A 26,741-nucleotide genomic window follows, 5' to 3' on the forward strand; every position below is an offset into this window, starting at 1 on the left:
TAGTCAGAATGGGTATTAAAAAGTCACAAAATAACATGCTAAAGAGGTTGTGGAAAAAAGGGAACACTTAGATACTGTTGATGGGAATGTAAATTAGTTCAGCCATTGTGGAAAGCAGCTTGGCAATTTCTCAAAGAACTTAAAACAGAACTACCATTAGACTCAGCAATCTCATTACTGTTTATATACCCAAAGGATTATAAATCAGTCTACCATAGAGACATGTGTGTGTATGTTCATTACAGCACTATTCACAATAGCAAAGGCACGGACTCAACCTAAATTCCCATCAACAGTAGACTAAATAAAGAAAATGGGGTAGGCCTGGCCAGGTGCAGTGGCTCACGCCTGTAATCCCAGCACTTTGGGAGGCCGAGGCAAGCAGATCACAAGGTCAGGAAATCGAGACCATCCTGGCTAACATGGTGAAACCCTGCCTCTACTAAAAACACAAAAAATTAGCCAGGCACGGTGGCAGGCGCCTGTAGTGCCAGCTACTCGGGAGGCTGAGGCAGGAGAATGGCGTGAACCCAGGAGGTGGAGCTTGCAGTGAGCCGAGATCGCACCACTGCACTCCAGCCTGGGCGACAGAGCGAGATTCCATCTCAAAAAAAAAAAAAAGGGGGAGGGGGGTGCATATACACCATGGAATACTACACAACCCTAAAAAAGAACAAGATTATGTTCTTTGCAACGACAAAGATGGAGCCAGAGGCCATTAACTTGAGCAAACTAATGCAGGGACAGAAAACCAAATAGTGCATACTCTCACTTATAATTGGGAGCTAAACATTGGGTACACATGGACACAAAGAAGGGAACAACAGACATTGGGGCCTACTTGAGGGTGGAGGGTGGAAGGAGCTAAGAATTGAAAAATTACTTATCAGGTACTATGCTTATTACCTGAGTGATGAAACAATCTGTACACCAAAACCCTGAGACACACAATTTACCTATCTAACAAACTTGTGTATGTACCCCTGAGCCTAAGTTAAAAGTAAAAAAAAAAGAACAAATATTCTAGGAAAAAAGTCATTTAAAAATTGTGAAATCTGACTTAATTAACACAGTTAAGAAAGTCAAATTGCAGTATAAACAGACTTCAGGGACAGAAAACTGCAACAATCTCAAATTTCCAATTCAATGCAATGTCCACACGGAAATCCAAGGAAGAAGAAAAATATTCCTGTTGGGCAAACACCTTCAGAGGCACAACTGCTTGGACAGGGACAGACCTTCACGACTTAAATTAACAGGTGTAAGAGATAACCAAGTAATTAAAATTCATTATCAAGATTATTTCAGTAATAAACATAAAACAATCTAACATTGATCTCCAAAGACTGAACTGAGTTTATCTAACACCAAGTGAAAGGAGTTTGATACGAAAGAAGGCAATGACAAATTTGGTTTGTACAATTTTTTTTTCAAAAATGTTTTGTCTTGGACATAAATAAGATGGTCCCTTTGAATGCATGTAGTTTCCATTAATTTGCTTCACATTTGGATTATAAAATGTTTTAGCTCCTTTGTGTTGCTGTAACAGAATATTAGGATTGGGTCACCTATAACGAGCAGAGATTTTATTTCTTATAGTTCTGGAGACGGGGAAGTCTAAGATGGAAGGGCCTGCATCTGGAAAAGACTTCTTGCTGCATCATCCCATGGCAGAGGCACAAGAGGGAGAGTGAGAGCAAGAGAGAGAGAGAGAAGGAAGCCAAACTCATTCTTTTATCAGGAACCTAACCCCTGAAATATTGGCATTAATCCATTAATGACCTAATCACCTCTTAAAGGAGCCATCTCTCAATACTTTTGCATTGGGGATTAAGTTTCCAACACATCAACTTTGGGAGACGCGCATAAACCACAGCAAATAAAAGAAAAGGATGTGATGTTCTGATAAAATGTTGAATATAAGAATTTAAGGCTGGGTGCAGTGTCTCATGCCTGTAATCCCAACACTGTGGGAGGCAAAGGAAGGTGAATAGCTTAAGCTCAGGAGTTCAAGACCAGCCTGGGTAATGTGGTGAAACCTTGTCTCTATAAAAAACACAAAAATTGACAGATGTGGTGGCGTACACCTGTAGTTGGGAGGCTAAGGCAGGAGAATCAGGTGAGCCCAGGAGGTGGAGATTGCAGTCCCGAGATCATGCCATTGCACTCCAGCCTGGGTGACAAAGTGAGACTCTGTCTCATTTAAAAAAGAAAAAAAAGAATTTAGATCAGATGGGGAAGGAAAGGCGGAATGATGATAGAGAACACTATTTTATACTCCACTGGTAGAAAAGCAGGGTATAAATGATTACTGAAGAATATAATCTTATTTTGTTTCAAGCAGCTTCTGAATCATAGCCATTAAAATAGTTTCCATAAACATTATTTTCTTCATTGTCACTAACATCACCACTGCCTTGAACATGCAATAAAAAATTGCAGCCCAAAATAATTTCAGAAGACAGGGTGTTTTTAATAGATTGTCCTAACTTGGAGTTCCTTCTTCTTCTGTGGCTCTTATAATCATGATTTATTTACCTTTAGGTGTGATTAAACATTTTCTTTTCAAGTTTGGCACATCTCACTTAGAGATCTCTTCCAAATCTGCCATTCCTTAGGACTTGCCGTTGAAGCCTTCAGTGTAACTGCCTGCAACGTGTAAGTCTGTGTAGTCCAGACTGTCACTAACTAGCCAGACAAACTGGGGCAAGGTTACCTGACTTCATCACACCTGCATTTCCTCAACACATAATAGAATAAGATCAAACTTTTTCCTAAGGGGGTCCTTTCTAGCTTATTTTTTAAGTCTTTTTTTTTTTTCTTTTTGAGACAGAGTCTCACTCTGTCACTAGGCTGGAGTGCAGTGGTGCAATCTCGGCTCACTGCAACCTCTGCATCATGGGTTCAAGCGATTCTCCTGCCTCAGCTTCCTGAGTAGCTGGGATTACAGGTGCCCGCCACCATGCCAAGCTAATTTTTGTATTTTTAGTAGAGACAAGGTTTCACCATTTTGGCCAGGCTGGTCTTGAACTCCTACCTCAGGTGATCCACCTGCCTCAGCCTCCCAAAGTGCTGGGATTACAGGCATGAGCCACCGCACCCAGCCTTTTCCTCAAGTTTTAAGTTTACCATTTTATCACTTTACACTGCTGTGGAAGGGAACAGATTTTCATAGAAACTAAAACAGAATTAAAAAAACACAACACTGTCTTAATATATACATGTAATTTTAAAATCATTTTCCTCTTATTCCTCAGGGATGCAGTAATTTCAACAAAGTAATATCAAGTTCTGAATCAGGGGAATTGGCAGAAGTTCAGATTATGAGCTAAATGCCTCAACATTGACAGAAACTTAGACAAATTGTGCATTCATCCTGTCACATGATCTGACTAATTTCCAAGATTTCTGCGTTGGGGAAGTAAAGAGAATTTTCTACAGTACTACCCTGCGGAGGCAGAAGTAACTCTCTAATTCTGTTTTACAGGTAGTGGGCTACGCAACTCTCTTGATAATGCAGCATTTGAATGGCAAAATGAACGGACCCCAAATACAGTAAGGCCAATGCAAAGGTAAAATGCCAGAGCACAGTGATTTGACTCTTCTTCTTCTTCTTTTTTTTTTTTTTTTTTTGAGACAGAGTCTTGGTCTGTCGTCCAGGCTGGAGTGCAGTGGCGCAATCTCGGCTCGCTGCAACCTCCGCCTCCTGGGTTCAAGCCATTCTTCTGCCTCAGCCTCTCGAGTAGCAGGGATTACAGGCACCCGCCACCATGCCTAGCTAATTGTTTTGTATTTTTAGTAGAGATGGGGGTCTCACCATGTTGGCCAGGCTGGTTTTGAACTCCCGACCTCAATTGATCCACCTGCTTTGGCCTCCCAAAGTGCTAGGATTACAGGTGTGAGCAACTGCTCCCAGCCTTCTTTTAAATCTATGTTTCCCACTCAAAACACATTCTTGTTATTTGATACCTAAAAACATAATCTTCACAAATGCAGGTTTAGAATTGAAAAGGTATATACAGGCTGGGCGTGGTGGCTCACGCCTGTAATCCCAGCACTTTGGGAGGCTGAGGCGGGCGGATCACTTGAGGTCCGGAGTTCAACACCAGCCTGGCCAACATGGTGACACCCGTCTCTACTAAAAATACCAAAATTAGCCGGCCGTGGTGGCATGTGCCTGTAATCCAAGCTACTCGGGAGGCTGAGGTAGGAGAATTGGTTGAACCTGGGAGGGCAGAAGTTGCAGCGAGCTGAGATCACGCCATTGCACTCTAGCCTGGGTGACAGAGCAAGACTCCATCTCAGAAAAAAAAAAAAAAAGCTATATACTTATAAACATATAAAAGATTCACTTTTTTAGTTTAATTGGCTGCTATAAAAGAAAACTGAATGCTGACCTAGTTATTTTATTTGCCAAAGTTATTGAAAGAGATGGCTAAAAGGCAAATTATTTCTAGGTCAGTATGTTCTTCATCAATAAGTGAATGTAGTCTAGCACTATTTCTATTAAGAAGGCCAAAACTAGCCTGACCAACATGGCGAAACCCCAACCCTACTAAAAATACAAAAAATTAAGCCGGCGGTGCATGCCTGTAGTCCCAGCTACTCGGGAGACTGAGATGGGAGAATCACTTGAACTCAAGACACAGAGGTTTCAGTGAGCCGAGATCACGCCACTGCATTACACTGTGGGTGAGAGAGCGAGACCTCCTATCTCAAATACAAAAAAACAAAAAAAAGAAGGCTGAAGCTTTAACAACAACAGACACTTAAACTTTTTCCATAATGTAAAAAAAAAGTATTATGTGTATTTCCTTAAATAAACTATATTTTAGCCATTTCAACATTTTACAGTTTCAGTGTAAACTGAATTTTTAACAAACTTTAAAACAGTGGTATAATCCACCATAATTGAAGATGCTAATCAACTACATCTTCACCTTCCCTCTTTGCTCTACATGGTGGGGCCCAGCTGTGGGAGTGGGGACAACAGATTGCCTCGGACTATCAGCTTTTTCAGCATCACCTCAGCACCTAGCCTGAGGTCATGCCCCTTCCTGAGGCTGCCCATATCCAGTGATAGGGAAGAGAAGGCAGAGGACAGGTCCGGCCATTTCAGCCCAAGGGGACAGCAAAGTGAGAAATACCGTAGGCTCTACTGAGCCAACACCTCGGATTGGCCTTTTCTTCTGCTTCTTTCTATTTCTCGTCAACAGGTGTTGCACCCTAGTAACATGAATTTTGTGTTTAGATTTGGGTCCCATCCCCAAAATATCTCATTATGTATATGCAAATATTTCGAAGTCTGAAAACAGTCCAAAATCCAAAACATTTCTGGTCCCAAGCATTTCAGATAAGGGAGACTGAACCTGTATCAACAGTTTTATCATTAGTGATATTAACTATAATCACGAGGTTACGGTAGTCTTTGCCACTCTTTTCCACTGTAAAACTGACATCTTTCCCTTTCCATACTCTATATTTTAGAGGCGAGTCACTAAGTCCAGCTCACAGTTAACGGGTATTAATCTCTACCTCTTGGAGGGGCATATATTTACATAAATTATTTAGAATTCTACTGTAAGGAAGATTTGTCCCCTCTCCTCCATTTATCCAAAATTTATCATTCATCAATGTTTATCATTCATTTATAACAATATGGACTCATGTATATTTATCTTATACTTTGAGTTATAATCAAATACAGCTGACCCTTAAACAATGCGGGGTTTGGGATGCCAACCCCACTATGCAGTCACAAATCAGCATATGACTTTTGACTCCCTAAAAACTTAACTGATAGTCTAATGTTGACTGGAAGCATTACTGATAACATAAATAGACAATTAACACATATTTTGTATGTTATATGTATTATATACCCAGCAGGGGTATCCAAGGGAACAGATAGAGTCATGGGTTCTTAGTTTCTATTTCTGGTTAAGCCAGGAGAAAGCCCCTTCCTCATCCCTCTTTTCCACTTATCATTAGAGACAGAAACTAAAAAAAAACATGGTTTCAGGCTGCTAAAAGCCTAAAACAACAAAACACAACAACAACAACAACAACAACAACAACAAGGCAGGTTGGACAAGCTTAATATGTAATATTACAACAGTAAGGCGGGTTGGAAAAGCTTAATATACTGCATTCGTACAATAAAGTAAGCTAGAAAAATGAAAAAAGAGGCAGGATGCAGTGGCTCACACCTGTAATCCCAGCACTTTGGGAGGCTTAGGCAGGCGGATCATGAGGTCAGGAGTTCAAGACCAGCCTGACCAATATGGTAAATGTGTCTCTACTAAAAATACAAAAATTAGCTGGTTGTGGTGGCGCACGTCTGTAGTCCCAGCTACTCAGAAGGTTGAGGCAAGAGAATTGCTTGAACCCAGGAGGCAGAGGATGTAGTGAGCCAAGATTGTGCCACTGTACTCCAGCCTGGGCGACAGAATGAGACTCTGTCTCATTTAAAAAAACAAAAAAACAGGTGCTGGAGAGGATGTGGAGAAATAGGAACACTTTTACACTGTTGGTGGGACTGTAAACGAGTTCAACCATTGTGGATGTCAGTGTGGCGATTCCTCAGGGATCTAGAACTAGAAATACCATTTGACCCAGCCATCCCATTACTGGGTATATACCCAAAGGACTATAAATCATGCTGCTATAAAGATACATGCACACATATGTTTATTGCGGCACTATTCACAATAGCAAAGACTTGGAACCAACCCAAATGTCCAACAACGATAGACTGGATTAAGAAAATGTGGCACATATACACCATGGAATACTATGCAGCCATAAAAAATGATGAGTTCATGTCCTTTGTAGGGACATGGATGAAACTGGAAAACATCATACTCAGTAAACTATCGCAAGGACAAAAAACCAAACACCGCATGTTCTCACTCATAGGTGGGAATTGAACAATGAGAACTCATGGACACAGGAAGGGGAACATCACACTCCGGGGACTGTTGTGGGGTGGGGGGAGGGGGGAGGGACAGCATTAGGAGATATACCTAATGCTAAATGACGAGTTAATGGGTGCAGCAAAACAGCATGGCACATGGATACATATGTAACAAACCTGCACATTGTGCACATGTACCCTAAAACCTAAAGTATAATAATAAAAAATAAAAAATTTAAAAAACAAACAAACAAACAAAAAACAAGGTAGAGAAAAGAAAACGCTATTAAGAAAAAAAAGAGAAAATATATTTACTATTCATTAACTGGAAGTAGATCACCATAAAAGTCTTCCTCCTTATTGTCTTAACATCGAGTAGGCTGAGGAGGAGGAGCAAAAGGAGGAATTGGTCTTGCTGTCTCATGGATGGCAGAGGCAGAAGAAAACCCATATATAAGCGAACCTGTACAGTTCAAAGCAGTGTTGTTCAAGGGTCAACTGTACTATTTAATTTGCTGCTCAAATTGTTCTAGCTTTGACCACTGGGTTCTCTTTAGATTAGCTCCTGTGTCCTTTTGACATGCCTCATTTCTTTTTTTTTTTTTTTTTGGTTAAGTACTACCTTACTTTCTGGCACTACAAGAAGTTCCAGGCTCATGATTTTCCCTGCCCCAGGTGCCCCAATCCTAAAACCAGCCATCTATCCAAGGAGCTCTGCTACCTATTATTGAAGAATGATACTTAAAAAATAAAATCTGGCACTAGATGTGCTTGTTGCTACTGAGGTGTAAATGCTTCTAGGCCCTTCTCAGTGGACAGAGCTATGGAATATACAAAACCTAAGGAATAATATTTGTATTTCTAAGAAGCATCAATAGAATGCCCTAAACTTAGTGAGGTGGCCATCAGAAATATTTTTAGTTCTAGAAATTAATAAAATATACTTCATTCGTTTTTTTTTTTAAACTGTGGAATAAGGGAATATTAATTAGGATATAGACTAAACTGCTCTAACAAAAAGATCAAAAAGTAGACTTGAGCAAGACAGAATTCTGGTTCTCTTTCATTTATAAATTCAACAGTGCTATAGTTTGAATGTGTCCTCTAAAAGTTCATGTGTTGGCAACTTGGTGCCCAATGCAACAGTGGCGGGAAGTGGGGGCTGTACCCTCATGAATGGATTAATGCTGTTACCATGGGAGTGGGTTAATTACCATGGAAGTGGCTTTGTTATAAAACGGAGCTCTCTCTCTTGCACATACTTCCTTTTGCCTCCTACCCTTCTGCCAGGGGATGACCCTCACCACATCCTGACACCATGCTCTTGGGCTTCCCAGTCTCCAAAACCATAAGAAATAAATTTCTTTTCTTTATAAATTACCCAGTCTATGGTACCCTGTTATCACAGCAGAAAATAGACTAAAACAATGAATGGCTCAGAACTGCTAAAAGGGCTCAGCCACCTTCAAAACATCTCTGGTCTAAGCTGGCAGCCCAGTTCTCCTGATTTCCCAGCCAATGGGAAGGGACAAAGTGCCAGGAGAGCACACATTCCCTTTTAAGCGTATGACCCAGAAGCGGTATATATCAATTCATCCACATCCTACTGTTCACAACTTAGTCACCTGGCCTCTCCAACCTGCAAAAGAGGACAGGAAGTCATGTGCCTGGATAAAATTCAGGAGGTTCTATTACTAAAATAAAGAAGGGGGCCAGGCGCGGTGGCTCACGCCTGTAATCCAACATTTTGAGAGGTCGAGGCAGGTGGATCACCTGAGGTCAGGAGTTCAAGACCAGCCTGGCCAACATGGTGAAACCCTGTCTCTACTAAAAATACAAAATTAGCTGGGCATGGCGGTGTGTGCTTGTAATCCCAGCTACTCAGGAGGCTGAGGCATGAGAATCGCTTGAACCTGGGAAGCGGAGGTTGCAGTGAGCCAAGATTGCACCACTGCACTCCAGCCTGGGAAACAAGAGTGAAACTCTGTCTCAAAAACAAAAAGGCAGGGGAGCAGGGAGAACAGATGTTGAGGTTTTAAAATTAGCATTCTCTGACAGAGAAAACCCACTTCTGTTTTTATCACAGCATTTTGTCTGTGGATTTATTTTTAATACAGCAACAAATAATATGCTTAATACCTATCCAAATGGGCTAAAATTTCGTCACAATAATAAGTTAAGAATAAGATAGGACAGGCGCAGTGGCTCATGCCTGTAATCCCAACATTCTGGGAGGCCAAGGTGGGCAGATAACTTGGGGTCAGGAGTTCAAGACCAGCCTGGCCAACATGGTGAAACCCTGTCTCTACTAAAAATACAAAAATTAGCTGGGTGTGGTGACGGGCACCTGTAATCCCAGCTATTCGGGAGGCTGAGGCAGGAGAATTGCTTGAACCCAGGGAGCAGAGGTTGCAGTGAGCCGAGATCATGTCACAGCACTCCAGTCTGGGTGACAAAGCGAGACTCTGTCTCAAAAAAAAAAAAAAAAAAAAAAAAAGAGTAAGGTAAATAAGTAATGATAATGTAAGATTACACCCCATAAAATAAAACAGGAATCCATGAGTCCACAATCAAGTAAATAAATACATGGAAAAATAAATGAGAAGAGAAAGCTCTTCCTTACAGTAGAATACCAATTAAAAAATTATTAAATAATCATGGAATTAGAAAATTCCCACTTGGCCATACATAATGCTAACTTATGCAGAGAAGATACATCAATAAATAATAAAACCAGGTCAGGCACAGTGGTTCCTGCCTATAACCCCAGCACTTTGGGAGACCAAGGCAGGAGGATTGCTGGAGGTCAGGAGTTCGAGACCAGCCTGGACAACATAGTGAGAGTCCCATATGACAAATTAAAAAACTATCCAGGCACAGTTGCATGCACCTGTAGCCCTAACTAGTGGTAAGGCTGAGGGCTGAGACAGGAGGAATACTGGAGCACAGGAGGCAAAGGCTGCAATGATTGCACCACTGCACTCCAACCTCAGCAACAGAGCAAGACCCTGTCTCTAAGAAATAAATGAATAAATATATACATCTTTTTAAATGCTAAAACCTCCTCATTAGTATAGTGGCAAGTAAAAAATAAATAAATAAAAATGTAAAAACAAAAGAATAAATGCTAAAACCTATGGGTGAAAGTTAGATGACAAACCAGACGGTCTCAAAGTTAACACCCTGTGTTAATCTGTTTTGTGTTGCTATAAAAGAATACCTGAGGCTTGGTAATTTATAAAGAAAAGATGTTTATTTGGCTCATGGTTCCGCAGGCTGTACAAGCATGGTACCTCAGCTACTGATGAAGCTTCAGGAAGCTTTTAGTCATGGCAGAAGGGAAGGGAAGCAAGTGGATCACATGGCAAGAAAGGAAACAAAAGAGAAGCCAGGCTCTCTCAAACAAGCTCTCACATGAACTAACAGAGGGAGAAGTCACTTATTACTGTGGGGAGGGCACTAGGACATTCATGAGGGGTCTGCTCCCATGACCCCAACACCTCCCACCAGGCCCCATCTCCAACAATGGGAATCACATTCCAACAAGAGATATGGAGGGGACAAATACCCAAACTATATCACTTCCTGAAAATGTTTATTAATTACAATGGGAAAAGAGTAACTTTACTTGGGGAGGAATCTCACAAACACAAGCTTACTGAATGATCAGATAACATCCCCAGTGACAGGATAAGTGAATATCATGTACCACCTGAGGGGAGAAGAATACTACATCATTTCTATAATACGACAGCCAAAATTCTATGACCTGAATCAAATCATGAGGAAACATCAGACAAACTCACACTGAAGGGCAGTCTCCAAAATAACTAGCCCATAATCTTCAAAAGCATCAAACCCATCAAGGTCAAAAAAGGACTAGGAATTGTTCTGGAATAAAGGAGTCTGAGAGGACATGACAGTGAAATGCCAGGCTTGGATCCCTGTGCTACAAAGGACGTTATGAGGACAAATTGATAAGGCCTAAATGGGATCTCACGGTGAAGGGCACATGGGAATTCTTCATACTGCTCTTACGACTTTTACGTAGGTTTGAAATTTTTATAAAATAAAAATAAATTTTTGGCCGGGTATAGTGGCTCACACCTGTAATCCTAGCACTTTGGGAGGCAGAGGCGGGCAGATCACTGGAGGCCAGGAGTTTGAGACCAGCCTGACCAACATGGTGAAACCTCCATCTCTACTAAAAATACAAAAATTAGCCGGGCATGGTGGTGTACGCCTGTAATCTCAGCTACTCAGAAAGCTGAGGTATAAGAATTGCTTGGATCCCAGAGGTAGAGGTTGCAGCGAGCTGAGATTGTGCCACTGCACTCCAACCTGGGCAACAGAGTAAGACCCTATGTCAAAAAAAAGTAAAAAAAGATCACTTTCATTAATTACTATAGTCTGAATGTGTCCTCCAAAATATATATGTTGAAACTTAATGGCCAATATGAAAGTATTAGGCAGTAGGATGTTTAGGAAATTATTAAGTCCTGAGGGCAGAGCCCTCATAAGCAGGACTAGGGCCCTTATAAAATGGTGTAAAAGGATGGGTTCACTCTCTTCCACTCTTCTGTCATATGAGAACACCTAAACAGTGCCATCCATGAGCAATGAGGCTTTACCAGACACCGAATCTGCCAGCACCTTGATCTTAGACTTTCCAGCCTTCAGAACTGTGAGAACATGAATTTCAGTACTTTATAAATTACCTAGTCTCAGGTATATTGTTGTAGCAGCACAAACAGACTAAGACATTGACATTACGAAATCCTACATCTATTGTAAGATTTTCCATTTTTCTTGGTAATAAATTTGCATCATGGATAGTTTATGAGAAAATGTGTAAAAGAGACTAAATGCTATTGACTCACTGGATAGGAATAAACATTAGCATTAAATGAAGAACGGTACCTGAATATGGATTAATCTTACATGTGGTTAGTTTATGAATATTTTTTGCATCAGGATGAATTTTATTTCTTTATACAACCCATACCTATGGGGCTGCATATCTTTATTTATTAATTCTTATATTGTCTCTTTTAATGCTCACCATAAACCTGTGAGTGCTATTATTATTATTATTATTATTTGAGACGGAGTCTTGCTCTTGTCGCCCAGGCTGGAGTGCAATGGCACGATCTCGGCTCACTGCAGCCTCTGCCTCCAGGGTTCAAGCGATTCTCCTGCCTCAGCCTCCCGAGTGGCTGGGATTACAGGCACCCACCACCACACCTGGCTAATTTTTGTGTTTTTAGTAGAGACGGCGTTTCACCATGTTGGCCAGGCTGGTCTCCTCACCTCATGATCCACCTGCCTTGGCCTCCCAAAGTGCTGGGATTACAGGCGTGAGCCACTGCACCCAGCCTAAGTGCTGTTATTATTATTAACCTCTTTTACAGATGATGAAAATGAGGTTTGGAGAGGTTAAATACCTAGTTCACAGAGCTGCTAAGTCACAGAGCTGGACTTTGGAACCAAGAAGTTAAACTATAGAACTTATTCTCTAAACAGTAACAAATTATTTGAGTAAAATGTAAGCCATTTCATTCTTTCATTCATAACAAACATGTATGCTTATTGATAGCAATAGAGAGTTGGAAGACGCACACAAATTGCCACATTAATTCCTACCTGTGTCTGCCTCATTGCCCGTTCCACTCGGCGTGTGCTTCCTCTCTCAAGTTTTGTCCGGAGGATCAAGGCTGATGTCTGAATGGCCCAGAACTTTGGTTGTGAAAGCAAACACTGATAGAAGCGGGAGGAAAAAAACATAGAAAAGAGATAAGCTAGGTGATCTCATTCTAAATAGGACAAAATTAATTCTTCCAAAATATCAGGGTACAGTTAAACACAGATTTGAAAATCTTCCCAGTTAACAGAAAGTTCTCTTTTTCTCAATGTGTATTACAGAAATCATTCTAAAACATATGAGAATGCTTTCTGGCATTTGTTAGGGTAGGGAGTCTCCAATTTTAATGAAAATGCATTCCTAGAAGGGGCATCTTAACAAAGACTGGCCTATATCAAAACCAAATATGCACACACTAAAATGTAACCCCAGAGAAAGCTGTGACCACCATTACTCAGAGAATATAGTAGAAATCATCCAGTATGATCACAAATGTAGTGGGAAACAAAGTGAAAGTACTGGATAAGTGAAAACAGGGACAAAATGTACTATGATAAACACTGACTCCTTGGTATAATGAGCACAATTTAAACTCTCTTTGATGATAACTTGGAATCTGATATTGTCTCTGGGTATCATCCACAACAATTACTTTCGGTAAAGATTACTACAAATAAAGGAGAAAGACCTGTTTATTTATCTGAAAGTTGATGCCATCCTTGGTCCTTCTCTTGTTTCCAAAAGTCAGGTTTGGAAAACATCTTAGAGTACAATTAATCACTGAAAATCTAGCTACTCATTAGAAGTACCTGGGAAGCTTGGTATTCTAAAAGTATATCAGATCCCTGAGAGCAGAATGTGGGCGTCAGTTTTGGTGGCTGGCTTTTTTTTTTTTTTTTTTTTTTTTTTTTTTTTTTTTGAGACAGGATCTCACTCTGTCACTGAGGCTGGAGTGCAGTGGCATGATCACGGCAAGCTACAACTTCGGCTTCCTGAGCTCATGCAATCCTCCCACCTCAGCTACCCAAGTAGCTTGGATGGCAGGCCTGTACCACCATGCCCAGCTAATTTATTTTATTTTATTTTTTGTAGAGACAGGATCTCCCTATGTTGCCCAGGCTGGCATCAGTGTTTTTTAAAATACCCCCCAGGTAATTCTCAAGTGTAGCCAACTTTAAGAACTATTAGGCTGGGTCAAATGGTATTTCTAGTTCTAGATCCCTGAGGAATCGTCACACTGACTTCCACAATGGTTGAACTAGTTTACAGTCCCACCAACAGTGTAAAAGTGTTCCTATTTCTCCACATCCTCTCCAGCACTGTTGTTTCCTGACTTTTTAATGATTGCCATTCTAACTGGTGTGAGATGGTATCTCATTGTGGTTTTGATTTGCATTTCTCTGATGGCCAGTGATGATGAGCATTTTTGCATGTGTTTTTTGGCTGCATAAATGTCTTCTTTTGAGAAGTGTCTGTTCATGTCCTTCGCCCACTTTTTGATGGGGTTGTTTGTTTTTTTCTTGTAAATTTGTTTGAGTTCATTGTAGATTCTGGATACTAGCCCTTTGTCAGATGAGTAGGTTGCAAAAATTTTCTCCCATTTTGTAGGATGCCTGTTCACTCTGATGGCAGTTTCTGTTGCTGTGCAGAAGCTCTTTAGTTTAATTAGATCCCATTTGTCAATTTTGGCTTTTGTTGCCATTGCTTTTGGTGTTTTAGACATGAAGACCTTGCCCATGCCTATGTCCTGAATGGTATTGCCTAGGTTTTCTTCTAGGGTTTTTATGGTTTTAGGTCTAACATGTAAGTCTTTAATCCATCTTGAATTAATTTTTGTATAAGGTGTAAGGAAAGGATCCAGTTTCAGCTTTCTACATATGGCTAGCCAGTTTTCCCAGCACCATGTTTTAAATAGGGAATCCTTTCCCCATTGCTTGTTTTTGTCAGGTTTGTCAAAGATCAGATAGTTGTAGATATGCAGCATTATTTCTGAGGGCTCTGTTCTGTTCCATTGATCTATGTCTCTGTTATGGTACGGGGTATATACCCAAAGGACTATAAATCATGCTGCTATAAAGACACATGCACACGTATGTTTATTGCGGCACTATTCACAATAGCAAAGAGTTGGAACCAACCCAAATGTCCAACAACGATAGACTGGATTAAGAAAATGTGGCACATATACACCATGGAATACTATGCAGCCATAAAAAATGATGAGTTCATGTCCTTTGTAGGGACATGGATGAAACTGGAAAACATCATTCTCAGTAAACTATTGCCAGGACAAAAAACCAAACACCGCATGTTCTCACTCATAGGTGGGAATTGAACAATGAGAACACATGGACACAGGAAGGGGAACATGACACTCTGGGGACTGTTGTGGGGTGGGGGGAGGGGGGAGGGACAGCATTAGGAGATATACCTAATGCTAAATGATGAGTTAATGGGTGCAGAAAAACAACATGGCACATGGATACATATGTAACAAACCTGCACATTGTGCACATGTACCCTAAAACTTAAAGTATAATAATAATAAAAAGAATGATTAAAAAAAAGAAAAAAGAAAAAAAAGAACGATTAGGCTAAGATAAAGTAAGTATTTGTCTTTTATCAAACTCATTCATAACTCCAAACTCTCATTAAAGGTTAGCAAGAAGTCCTTCAGCCTATGACTCCTTACAGTTCATTTCACTCATTTTTATTACCTGCCTGACTCCTATAGGCACTTGAATTTTTAACCTCTAATCTAGACCAACTAACCTCTAATCTAGACCAACCCCCTTACAATCAAGAGGAAAATGAAGCACCAATAGGTTAAATTACCTGCTCAATGTCACACCTCTATTAATAGCAAAAGCTGGTACTAACACTTGGTATCCTAAGTCCCAGAACACCTTTATATTATTTTATAACATTTTCTCTAAATAAACTTGTGCTCATTTAAATAGCTAAATTAAGATATGACTACTTCCTGGACATGGATGATACTACCAAAGAAACATTAGAAAGTAGAGTAATGTAAAAAGAGGACTTGGAGATGGTGAAGGAAGAGGAGTACGTAAAGAATACATGAATAAGAGAGAAGAATCAAAAGAACATAACCTTAGTGAAATTTGTTCATTAATTCACTTGAGCACCTACTCCCTACATGGCAGTGTATACTAGGCCCTAAGGACAGAATAGCAAACAAAACAGACAGGATCCCTGCCCCCATAAAATATATATTCTAATCTTACTCTTCTATAATTAACTTTGCAAATTAAAATATTTTCATCCCCTTGAAATACAGTTTACAAGATTTAATGTGTAACCTTATCTCGTTGGCCTCCATTAACTTAAATCTACAAAAAGAATGAATTTACCAACATAAATAGGTGCATATGGCCCTATAAAAATATGAAAGAGAAGACATTAAAAAACACTAATTCTTTAAAATGTACAACACTACTTGTCAGATTTTATTATAAAATGTGATCTCAAGAATTTTCAGGCAGGGCGTGATGGCTCACACCCGTAATCCCAGCACTTTGGGAGGCTGAGGCGGGTGGATCACCTGAGGTCAGGAGTTCGAGACCAACCTGGCCAACGTGATGAAACCCAGTCTTTAATAAAAATACAAAAAATAAGCTGGGCGTGGTGGCGCGTGCCTGTGAAACCAGCTACTCAGGAGGCTGGGGCGGGAGAATCGTTTGAACCTGGGAAGTGGAGGTTGCAGTGAGCCGAGATTGCGCCATTGCACTTCAATCTAGGCAACAAGAGTAAAACTATGTCAAAAAAAAAAGAAAAAGAATTTTCAAAGGAAAGGACTTTTCTCATTAGGTAAATCTGCAAAACTGATTCCACTACCCACAACAGGTCACATTACTGCCTTTATTTTCTTTTCATCTTATTAAAGGGATTATCATCTATAATCCCATGACAACAGAATGGAAGAGTACTGAGGAAAAGGCTCTGTAAAACAGTGGGAAAAGTCTGCAGAGTGAAAGATTGAGAGGCATCCCAGCCCCACCAAGTGACCTGGGGAAGTTACTTGACCTCCCTGGGTGTCTCACTTTCCTCCTCTCTAAAATTGGAGTAGCATTCCCATCTCTCACAGAGTTGGGAGCATTAAGTAAGTAAGAATAAGTAAAGCTTAATGGAGCCTATGAGAGTTCCCACTGAAAAGCACATCTGGCCCCTCCAGGAGCTCTCCTCCTCCAGCGTTTACACTCACCCTTAACAGAAAATCCCTCTCTGGAGTGGGCATGGCAACGGTGCTCACCTTCCAACCACACTGATCATTCTGCCAGCAACAATGGTGCAGTGCACAGACCAGCTCAGCCCATGGGCTTGTCAGAGTTAAACCCACCTTTAAAAAGGTTGTCCCAAACGCTTGCACAGCAAAGGGATGAAATATCTTCCTTAGATAACAAAGACACACTGTTTTCTACACTGGTATGAGAACAAGAGGCTTGCCTAAGATTTTTATTTGAAGGTCAACCAAAACATTCTCACTAAACACTGAAAATAAGATACAATCTGACAGACATTTGAAAAGCTTTAAAGAAGGAACTAACTGGATAATAGCATCACTGAAGAATGTTAATGATTGATGTCTATTTGGCTGGGAGATATAAAGACTTGAGAAAGTCTTTCTGAAAGGAAGCGATTGCACATAGGCTATATTCAATATATTTTATAAAACACTGCTGCCCATGAAGTAAGAATTGATCATAACATGGGACATTGGGTAAGTAAGAAGAAAACTAAACAGGAGATATGTTGATTTATGAAGCTCTATTGACTTATTAGAAAATGGCATTTTTAAAAAATGTCAGCAACCAAATGCAATGGAGAGAACACCAATCTAACCTACCTAAGCAGCAGGCCAACCCCAGCTGGTGAGAGCTCAAGCCATAATCTACACAAACATCTGGATAGAGTTAATTCAGTCTTCACCATGCCCCCCAATAGGGGGTTACTGCTCTTATTTCCATTCAATTTAGAACTTGAGAAGTGATCACCCAATGCCTACAAGGCTGGCTCTGTCTCATTTAGGTCTTGGCCTAAATGTCACTTTGTGAGGGAGCCTTCTCAACCACCTCATCTAAGTGACTCCATCTCTATCCAGTGATTCTCTATCACTGCATCTAGTTTGGTTCCTCCAGGGCAGATGTCCCAGCTATTTGATTCCTAGTACCTTACATCTGTCTGGTACATTGCAAGAAAGGGATAAAAAGTGGGACAAAGAAAGAGACTTTTCTTTTGTCTTCTTTTACAAAGGGACAAGGGCATACAAAGGTGGTTCTTCTGAAACAGAAAAGTAAACTAACAGTGACTGGTGCTCATGGAAATCCACCTAATCGATTCTTTTTTTGGGCATTCCCTAGATAGAATTGGGAACATATGCTCCCAAGGACAAAACATTGTAAATAATAACTAGCTATCGTGACATAATACTTTTATTACTATGACCTAGGCAATCTGGGGTTTATATAGACTTTTGTAAGGCAGCTCAGAAACTTAAACACTACTTAAAATATTTTTTCTTTAAGACAACACACATTCCAAATTCTAAAAAAAAAAAAAAAACTTTATGGCTGGGTGAGATGGCTCAACTGTAATCCCAGCACTTCGGGAGGCTGAAGCAGGAGAATCACTTGAGACCAGGAGTTTGAAATCAGTCTGGGCAGCATAGCAAGCCCCTGTCTCTACAAAAAAATTTATCAAATTTGCTGGGTGTGGTGGCATGTGCGGGTAGTTCCAACGACTCAGGAGGCTGAAGTGGAAGGACCACTTGTGTCCGGTCAAGCCTGCAGTGAGCCATGATCACGCTACTGCACTCCAGCCTGGGCTGAACAGAGTGAGACCCTGTATCAAAAATAATAATCATAATATTCTATTTGCTTCATGGCAAGTAATAATATAATAAGGTACCAACATAATGTGTTAGCATGCTTTGTAAAAATCTACAAATTAAGATTAATTATTACTGGCCAGGCACAGTGGCCACTTTTGGGGCTGAGGCAGGCGGATCACTTGAGGTCAGGAATTCAAGACCAGCCTGGCCAACATGGTGAAACCCCATCTCTATTAAAAATAACAAAAATTAGCTGGGTGTGGTAGTGCACACCTACAATTCCAGCTACTCAGGAGGCTGAGGCCTGAGAATCGTTTGAACCCAGGAGGCAGAGGTTGCAGTGTGCCAACATCATTCCACTGCACTCCAGCCTGAGTGACGGAGTGAGACTGTCTCCAAAACAAAAAAATTAATTCTTTCCTAAACTATCTTGAATTCCTCTACCGTCCCAGCCATTATCTATGTGCCCTTGAATAAGCAGGTTAAGCTCTGTGAGACTAAAGATGTCTTATCCATAAAGAGAAAAATGTAGACTAAAAGTTAACCAACTACCTCCAAAATTCTGTAGTAATGAAGGGAAAATAAGGTCACAAATTCCTAAGATCATCTTTGTTGAATTGTGGTTATTTTCTATTTTAACATTATAATGCAATTATTACAAACTTCATATTTACTGAAATATCTTATAAACACATTTCTTTACTGTTCAGTAAAAGTGTAAGAAAGAAGTTTACTTGAGAACAGCTAAACTGCTCAGATACCAAAAATTGGTAAAGATAAAAGAAGACGTTGAAAACACCAAATTGTGACTTAACAGATTTGGAATGGTGTCTTACATATTAAGAGGTTAAATAAGCACAGAGTTTCAGCCTTGATAATAAGAGGCAATGAGTGACTGAAAACATGGACCTAAATATAAGCTGATATAATTTGTTATTACCATAGAATTCTAGCTACCCACTATTTCTTTTTGTTTGTTTTTCTGGAGACAGGGTCTCACTCTATTGCCCAGGCAAGAGTGCAGTGGTGCAGTCTCAGCTTACTGCAACCTCCGCCTCCCAGGCTCAAGTGATTCTCCTGCCTCAGCCTCCTGGGTAACTGGGACTACAGGTACTTGCCACCACACCTGGCTAATTATTTTAATTTTCTGTAGAGACAGGGTTTCGCCCAGGCTGGTCTCGAACTCCTGGGCTCAAGTGATGAGCCCACCTTGGCCTCCCAAAGTGCTAGGATTACAGGTGTGAGCCACCACGCCCATCGGCTACTCACTAATTCTGTGAGTGGAAAATCAAATGCATCAGGGAATAACAGGAGCTGTAAAACTTTTAGTGACTGCTCTATGTTCTGTAGAAGATATTTTATGCTATCTTTGTATGAAAAAAGTAAATCTAGGCATTAGAAAAAATGCTCTCCAAATTAAATATAGTACTCCACATGATTCTGCAATTCCATTTCTGGGTCATGCCTGAAAGAACTGAAGTCAGATATTTGCACACCAATATTCATGGCAGCATTATACACATAGCCAAAAGGCAAAAACAACTCAAATGTTTGTGAAGGATCATAAAATGTGATATAGGCTGGGTGTGGTGGCTCACAGCTGTAATCCTAGCACTTTCGGAGGCCGGAGCAGGTGGAACACTTAAGGTCAGTAGTTTGAAACCAGCCTGGGCAACATGGTAAAACCCAGTCTCTACTAAAAACACACAAAAAAATTAGCTGGGCGTGATGGTGGGCGCCTGGAATCCCAGCTACTCGGGAGGCTGAGGCAGGAGAATTGCTTGAACCTGGGAGGCAGAGGTTGCAGTGAGCCGAGATCGCAACACTGCACTCTAGTCTGGGCGACAGTGCGAAACTCTGTCTCAAAAAATAAAAAATAAATAAAATAAACGAAAATGTGGTATAGAAACAACAGAGTATCAATCCACTTTAAAAAGGAATAGCATTCTGATATACACAACACAGATGAACTTTGAGGACACCATGCTGAGTGAAGTCAGTCACAAAAGAACAATTTTTTTTTTTTTTTTTTTTTTTTTTTGAGGTGGAGTCTCGCTCTGTCACCCAGGCTGGAGTGCAGTGGTGCAATCTTGGCTCACTGCAACCTCCGCCTCCCAGGTTCAAGCAATTCTCCTGCCTCAGCCTCCCAAGTAGCTGGGATTACAGGTGCATGCCACCACGACTGGCTAATTTTCGTATTTTTGTTTATTTATTTTTTCTTTTATTTTATTTTTTGAGATGGAGTTTTGCTCTTGTTGCCCAGGCTAGAGTGCAATGGCACCATCTCGGTTCACTGCAACCTCCACCTCCTGGGTTCGAGGGTTCAAGTAATGGTCCTGCCTCAGCCTACCAAGTAGCTGGGACTACAGGCACCCGCCACCACACCCGGCTATTTTTTTTTTTTTTTTTTTTTTTGAGATAGAGCCTTGCTCTGTCACCCAGGCTGGAGTGTGGTGGCATGATCTCGGCTCACTGCAACCTCTGCCTCCAGGGTTTAAGTGATTCTTCTGCCTCAGTCTCCCGAGTAGCTGGGACTACAGGCGCGCACCACCACACATGGCTACTTTTTGTATTTTTAGTAGAGACAGGGTTTCACCATATTGGCCAGGCTGGTCTTGAACTCCTGACCTCGTGATCTGCCTGCCTTGGCCTCCCAAAGTGCTGGGATTATAGGCGTGGGCCACCGCGCCTGGTCTAATTTTTTATATTTTTAGTAGAGATGGCATTTCACCATGTTGGCCAGGCTGGTTTTGAACTCCTGACCTCAGGTGATCCACCCGCCTTGGCCTCCCAAAGTGTTGAGATTACAGGCATGAGCCACCACGCCCGGCCTACAAAAGAACAAATATTTTATGATTCCCTTTAAATAAGGTACCTAGAGTAGTCAAACTCATAGGGATAGAAAGTAGAATGGTAGTTGCAAGGGCTAAAGGGAGGGGAGAAAGGGAGTTATTGTTTAATGGATACAGAGTTTGGAAAGCTGAAAAAGTTCTGCATATGGATAATACCGATGGTTGCACAACACTGTGAATGTACTTAATGCCACTGAACTGTACCCTTAAAAATGGTTAAGATGGTACATTTTGTGTTATATATATAAAAAAATATGTATTTTACAAAACCACTACTGCTAAAATCCTTAAAAAGACAGAGCAGGCAGGGCATAGTGGCTCACACCTGTAATCCCAGCACTTTGGGAGGCCAACACAGGAGGATTGCTTGAGCCCAGGAGTTTGAGATCAGCCTAAGCAACACAGCAAGACCCTGTCTCTAGAAAAAATAAAAAATAAAAAAAATTAACCCAGTGTGGCAGTGCACACCTCTGGTACCAGCTACTTGACAGGCTGAGGCAGGAAGATCTCTTGAGCCTGGGGGGTCCAGGCTGCAGTGAGCTGTGTTCATACCAGTGCGTTTCAGCTTGGGCAACAGAGCAAGACCTTGTCTCAACAGCAACAAAAAAATATAGCAATCTTACATCAAATTTAGTATTGCTAAAAACATAAACAGAACATATAAAGACAGAAATATAATTACACCCAAAGTGTAATTATAGTAATTATAGTATACTATAAAAGTAATGAAAAATATTTCATTCGTTTTTTTAAGTCACTAATAATTTCTCTTTTTTTTTAAATAGAGATGGATCTTACAATGTTACCCAGGTTGGTCTCGAACCCCTAGCCTCAAGTGATCCTCCTGTCTTGGCCTCCCAAAGTGCTAGGATTACAGGCATGAGCCACTAGACCTGGCTACTAATAATATTTTGTATGAAGTATCCAGTATGCATATATACAACGCTCCCAAATTTCAGAATTTTTTTCCCAAAAGCTGGGTTATTTTAGCACATGAAAAGGCTCTGATATGTTTCTGTATAGTTATAGTAAACACTTTACTTTTAATTATTTCTCCCCAAAGGACACATTTTTATGAAGATATAAAATACATGTTAATTCTTATAATTCATATTTTTATTCCAATAATTCATAATCATTTCTCAGAAATGCTATGAAAATTTCTGAACAGTTTGCTCTGAAACTGGTCCTAAATAACAGAGATTACCAAAAGGCTGACAACTAGAGAGTTAGCCTCTTGTTCTGAGAAAAATGCAGTAACTACTCAACTGCAAAAGCCTCTACAACGGTGGTTCTAACCAGAATTTTATTTGTTCTGGATACAAGTTTCCTGTTTTTGCTGTTTTGTTATTTATTTTATTTATTAGTTTTATTTAATAAACACTTATATAACACATTCTATGTGCTGGTCAGGCAGTAGTCTAAGTGCTTTACAACAGTAATAGTATCTTTTCATAAAAAGAAGTGCTAACTATGGTCCAGCATATCATTTTTTGTTTTGTTAGAGCTTTACTGTCCTGTTTGACTGTCCTAAGGTCTCAAAGATGTTCTCCAACATTCATCCTCTAAGAGCTTTATAGTTTTGCTTTTCACTTTTATATATTTGATCTATCTGGAATTATGTTTTATATACAGTATGATGTAGGGGTAAGATGCCCATTTTTCCTATACGTATATAAATTATCTAGTAATATTGATTGAAAAGTCTATCCTTCCTCACTGTATCACAACTCCACCTTTGCCATAAATCACATGAACTGTGTATGTATGGATCTGTTTCTAGACTACTGGTTGATTTCTATTTCCTTGTGTCAAAATGTCTTAATTCTGTGTTTTTAAAGAGCATAAAAATAACCTCAAGAGCTTGTTAAAACACAGAGTTCTTGGCTCCAACCTCAAAGGTTCTGACTGAACAGGGTTTAGGGTGGAGCCGGAGAAATTCCATTTCTAACAAGCTCCCAGGTGATGCTCATGCTGCTGGTCCAGGGACCCCAATTTGATGAGCACTGTCTTAAAACAGGTCTTGCTATCTGACAACAGAAGTCCTCCCCTCCAGCTCTGTTCTTCAAGACTGCCTGAGCTATATCCTTAGTCCTCTGCATTTCCATATGAATTTCAAAGTCAGCTTTAGTTTCATGAAAAAACAATAGAAACAATAAAAACAACAAATTCAAAGTTCTGGGACTTTCTTAAGGATTGTATTAATTTGTAGGTTAATTTGGAAAGACTTGAAATTTTAAAACATGAAGTCCTCATGAACAAGACATATCACTCCGTTTATTTACATCTTCATTAATTTATCTTAATTATGTTTTATAGATTTTTTTTTTTTGAGACAGAGTCTCACTCTGTTACCCAGGCTGGAGTACAATGGTGCGATCTCAGCCCACTGCAACCTCTGCCTCCTGGGTTCACGCGATTCTCCTGCCTCAGCCTCCCAAGAAGCTAGGATTACAGGCGTTTACCATGACACCTGGCTAATTATTTTTGTATTTTTAGCCAAGACAAGATTTTACCATGTTGGCCAGGCTGGTCTTGAATTCCTGACCTCAAGTAATCTGTCCACCTCAGCCTCCCAGAGTGCTGGGATTACAGGTGTAAGCCACCGTGCCCCATCAGATTTTTAGTATAGAGATCTTATAAATCTTTTGATAGTTTATTCCTAGGAATTTGACGGTTTTTGACACTATTACAAATGCTTTTCTCTTTTTAATTTTTAAAAACGGTGGTAAAATACATATAACATAAAATATACCATTTTAACAATTTTTAAACACACAAGTAATGTTAAGTACATTCACATTGTTGTACAACCAGTCTCCAGAACTCCTTTCATCTTGCAGCTGAAACTCTATACTCATTAAACAACTCCCAATCCCCCTTCCCCCAACCCCTGGCAACCCGTTCTGCTTTTTGGTTCTATGAATTTTGGCTACTCTAGGTACTTCATGTGGAATTATATAGTTGTAAATGCTATCTTATTTTTAACCATGGATTCTATTAACTGTGGTAATTTGATGAAATATCAGCTCACTAAGTTATAAGTATTTGGTTAAAAATCAAAATGGGTTTGAAAAAGAACCCTAAAAAAGCTGGTGGATTCAAAACTCCCTGCTTTCATGGCTGGGTGTGGTGGCTCACGCCTGTAATCCCAGCAATTTGGGAGGCTGAGACAGGCAGAACACTTGAGCCCAGGAGTTCAAGACCAGGCTGAGCAACATGGGGAGACCTGTCTCTACAAAAAAAAAAAAAAAATTAAAAAAGAAAATCCCCACATTCAGAATTAGCACACTGCTGAAGAACCTCACGCCATATGCAACCATGTACTTATCCATGAGATGGAATTTCTGCCACTTTTACACATCAAAACAAAGGCCAGTAACCACTCACAAAGGAGTGATAACATTTGCGTGCCTGTCTTAAGAAAAGTTCTCTAATTTCTTATCTCTCATTGACCAAAATCTATAAAAGGTGGCTCACTGAGCCAGTAAACTTTTACGAGTATATAATTTTTCATATAGTTTTAATATTTTTATGATTGTTGTGAATAGTGAAATCAACTCTATTTTATTTATAGTTATAATGTTTTATAAATTAAAAAATCAATTCACTTCAGCAATTGTTGATAAGGTGTGTAAGAGGATATTTTGAGAACAAAAGAGAAGTATTCATTAAAGATTAAGAGATGCAGGCCGGGCGCAGTGGTTCACGCCTGTAATCCCCGCACTTTGGGAGGGTGAGGTGGATTGATCACCTGAGGTCAGGAGTTCAACACCAGCCTGGCCAATGTGGTGAAACCCCGTCTCTACTAAAAATACAAAAATTAGCTGGGCGCGGTGGCGTGTGCTTGTAATCCCAGCTACTTGGAAGACTGAGGCAGGAGAATCACTTGAACCTGGGAGGTGGAGGTTTCAGTGAGCCGAGATTGCGCCATTGCACTCCAGCCTGGGCAACAGAGAGAGACTCTGTCTCAAAAAAAACAAGTAAATATTCATATGATGACTAGCTATATATGTACACAAGAAAGACTTATTATTTTATTCCGCTAGCAATTTCCCACTGTATGGGCATTTCCCTCATGCCCCAGAAAAGTAGCAAAGAAAATTCTGTACCATCATCAAAGAGGATCTAGAGTGTCGTTTCTATTAAAAACAAATTTCCTTTTCATTCTTATCACTGCACGTTTCAAATAATCTTCTTCCAAAGGTCACTAGGATCCCTTTAGATGACGTACAACCAGGCTACTCCTTTAAACACTGAAGGTGCTTTCAGATAGCTGCTTTTTCCATACATAAATCAAAGCCAGCTCAGAGCTCTCCTTGTGCATGATTGTTTGGCTACACTAAAGCCAAATTGAACGATGCCCACCCAGGTCATGCTGATCTTCCAAAGCAAGGAACAAAGAAATACTATAAAAAGCAGAAGTATCCCCGCTTTTTAATTATCTACTTAAAAGAGCATTCATTTTTGAAATCAGTAGCAAATGACAATAAGTTTAAAATTCCAAGTTTAATCTATAAATAATTCCCAGTAGAAGTGGAAGAGCAGCCCAAATCCCCTATCCTTGCTAGGTAGGTCATTTAAAAACTTTTTCAAATCTATTTTTCCCTAAGTCTCACTATTACCCTCAACAAAAGGACCCAAATACAACTTACATTCTCCCATCTCCTTGCCTTTGCTTATGCTATATCACTCCATCTAAACCCTATCTGTTGTTCAAGTTCCAACTCAAGTCCTCCCTTAGTGAACAAAGCCTTCTTGGACTACTCAGTCCTAAATCCTGTCTTCCTTTCTTAGCAACTAGGGGATATCTTTATCTGTGCTATCGATTTGTAGTTTAAACTGCCTAGTATTGCTAAGTAGAGCTTCATAAATTTATCTGACTGGGCTAAATTAAAAATTCCATGAAGGCAAGTCCCAGGCTTTATGCCTTTATTTTTTCTACAACATCTAGTAGCATGCTTGACAAATTTTGAGACTCTGGATCTTCTGCCATTAAGCTTTTAAAACTCTCTCTGCTATGCAAATTTTCATATAGACAGCAAAGACACCAGTGATCAATCCGCTGGTGACTTGCTTTCCTCAAAAAAGAAAAACCTCTGCATTCAGGAGACTTTAAGCAAAATGTTCAATAACAAAACCATGTTTTTTTCCTCATCATTGTTAAAGCAAGCAATGTTACTCGAGGACCTATTGTACACTGTCTTGATTCAAGTCAGTTTCCAAAAACCTACTCATGATGACCTTAAGCAAGGGCTTACTGTATATCCTTCACCCAATTCCCCAAATGTTAATGTTTTGCCACATGACCAATAGTTTACTTTCCATACCAGATATAGATTCTACTTAAAACAGTGTTTACAGACTTAAAATAAATTCTACTAATTACCTATTTTTATATCGATTAACACAAGTTGCTAGAAATCATATATTAATACTTCACTTTATTTCAATTACCTATGCTATTCTATATACAAGTCT

General features: G+C 40.0%; 1 protein-coding gene across 1 annotated transcript in view; it reads right to left on the reverse strand.

The window, feature by feature from the left end:
• TTC27 (tetratricopeptide repeat domain 27) overlaps window positions 1-26,741 on the reverse strand; it is a 196,288-nt gene that overhangs the window by 107,393 nt on the left and 62,154 nt on the right. The window contains exon 10 of the mRNA XM_055253546.2: window positions 12,560-12,673. Within this exon, the coding sequence (XP_055109521.1) occupies window positions 12,560-12,673 (114 nt within the window). The remainder of the gene's footprint in view (window positions 1-12,559; window positions 12,674-26,741) is intronic.

This window comes from Symphalangus syndactylus, chromosome 18, assembly GCF_028878055.3.
Source record: "Symphalangus syndactylus isolate Jambi chromosome 18, NHGRI_mSymSyn1-v2.1_pri, whole genome shotgun sequence".
NCBI lineage: Eukaryota > Metazoa > Chordata > Mammalia > Primates > Hylobatidae > Symphalangus > Symphalangus syndactylus.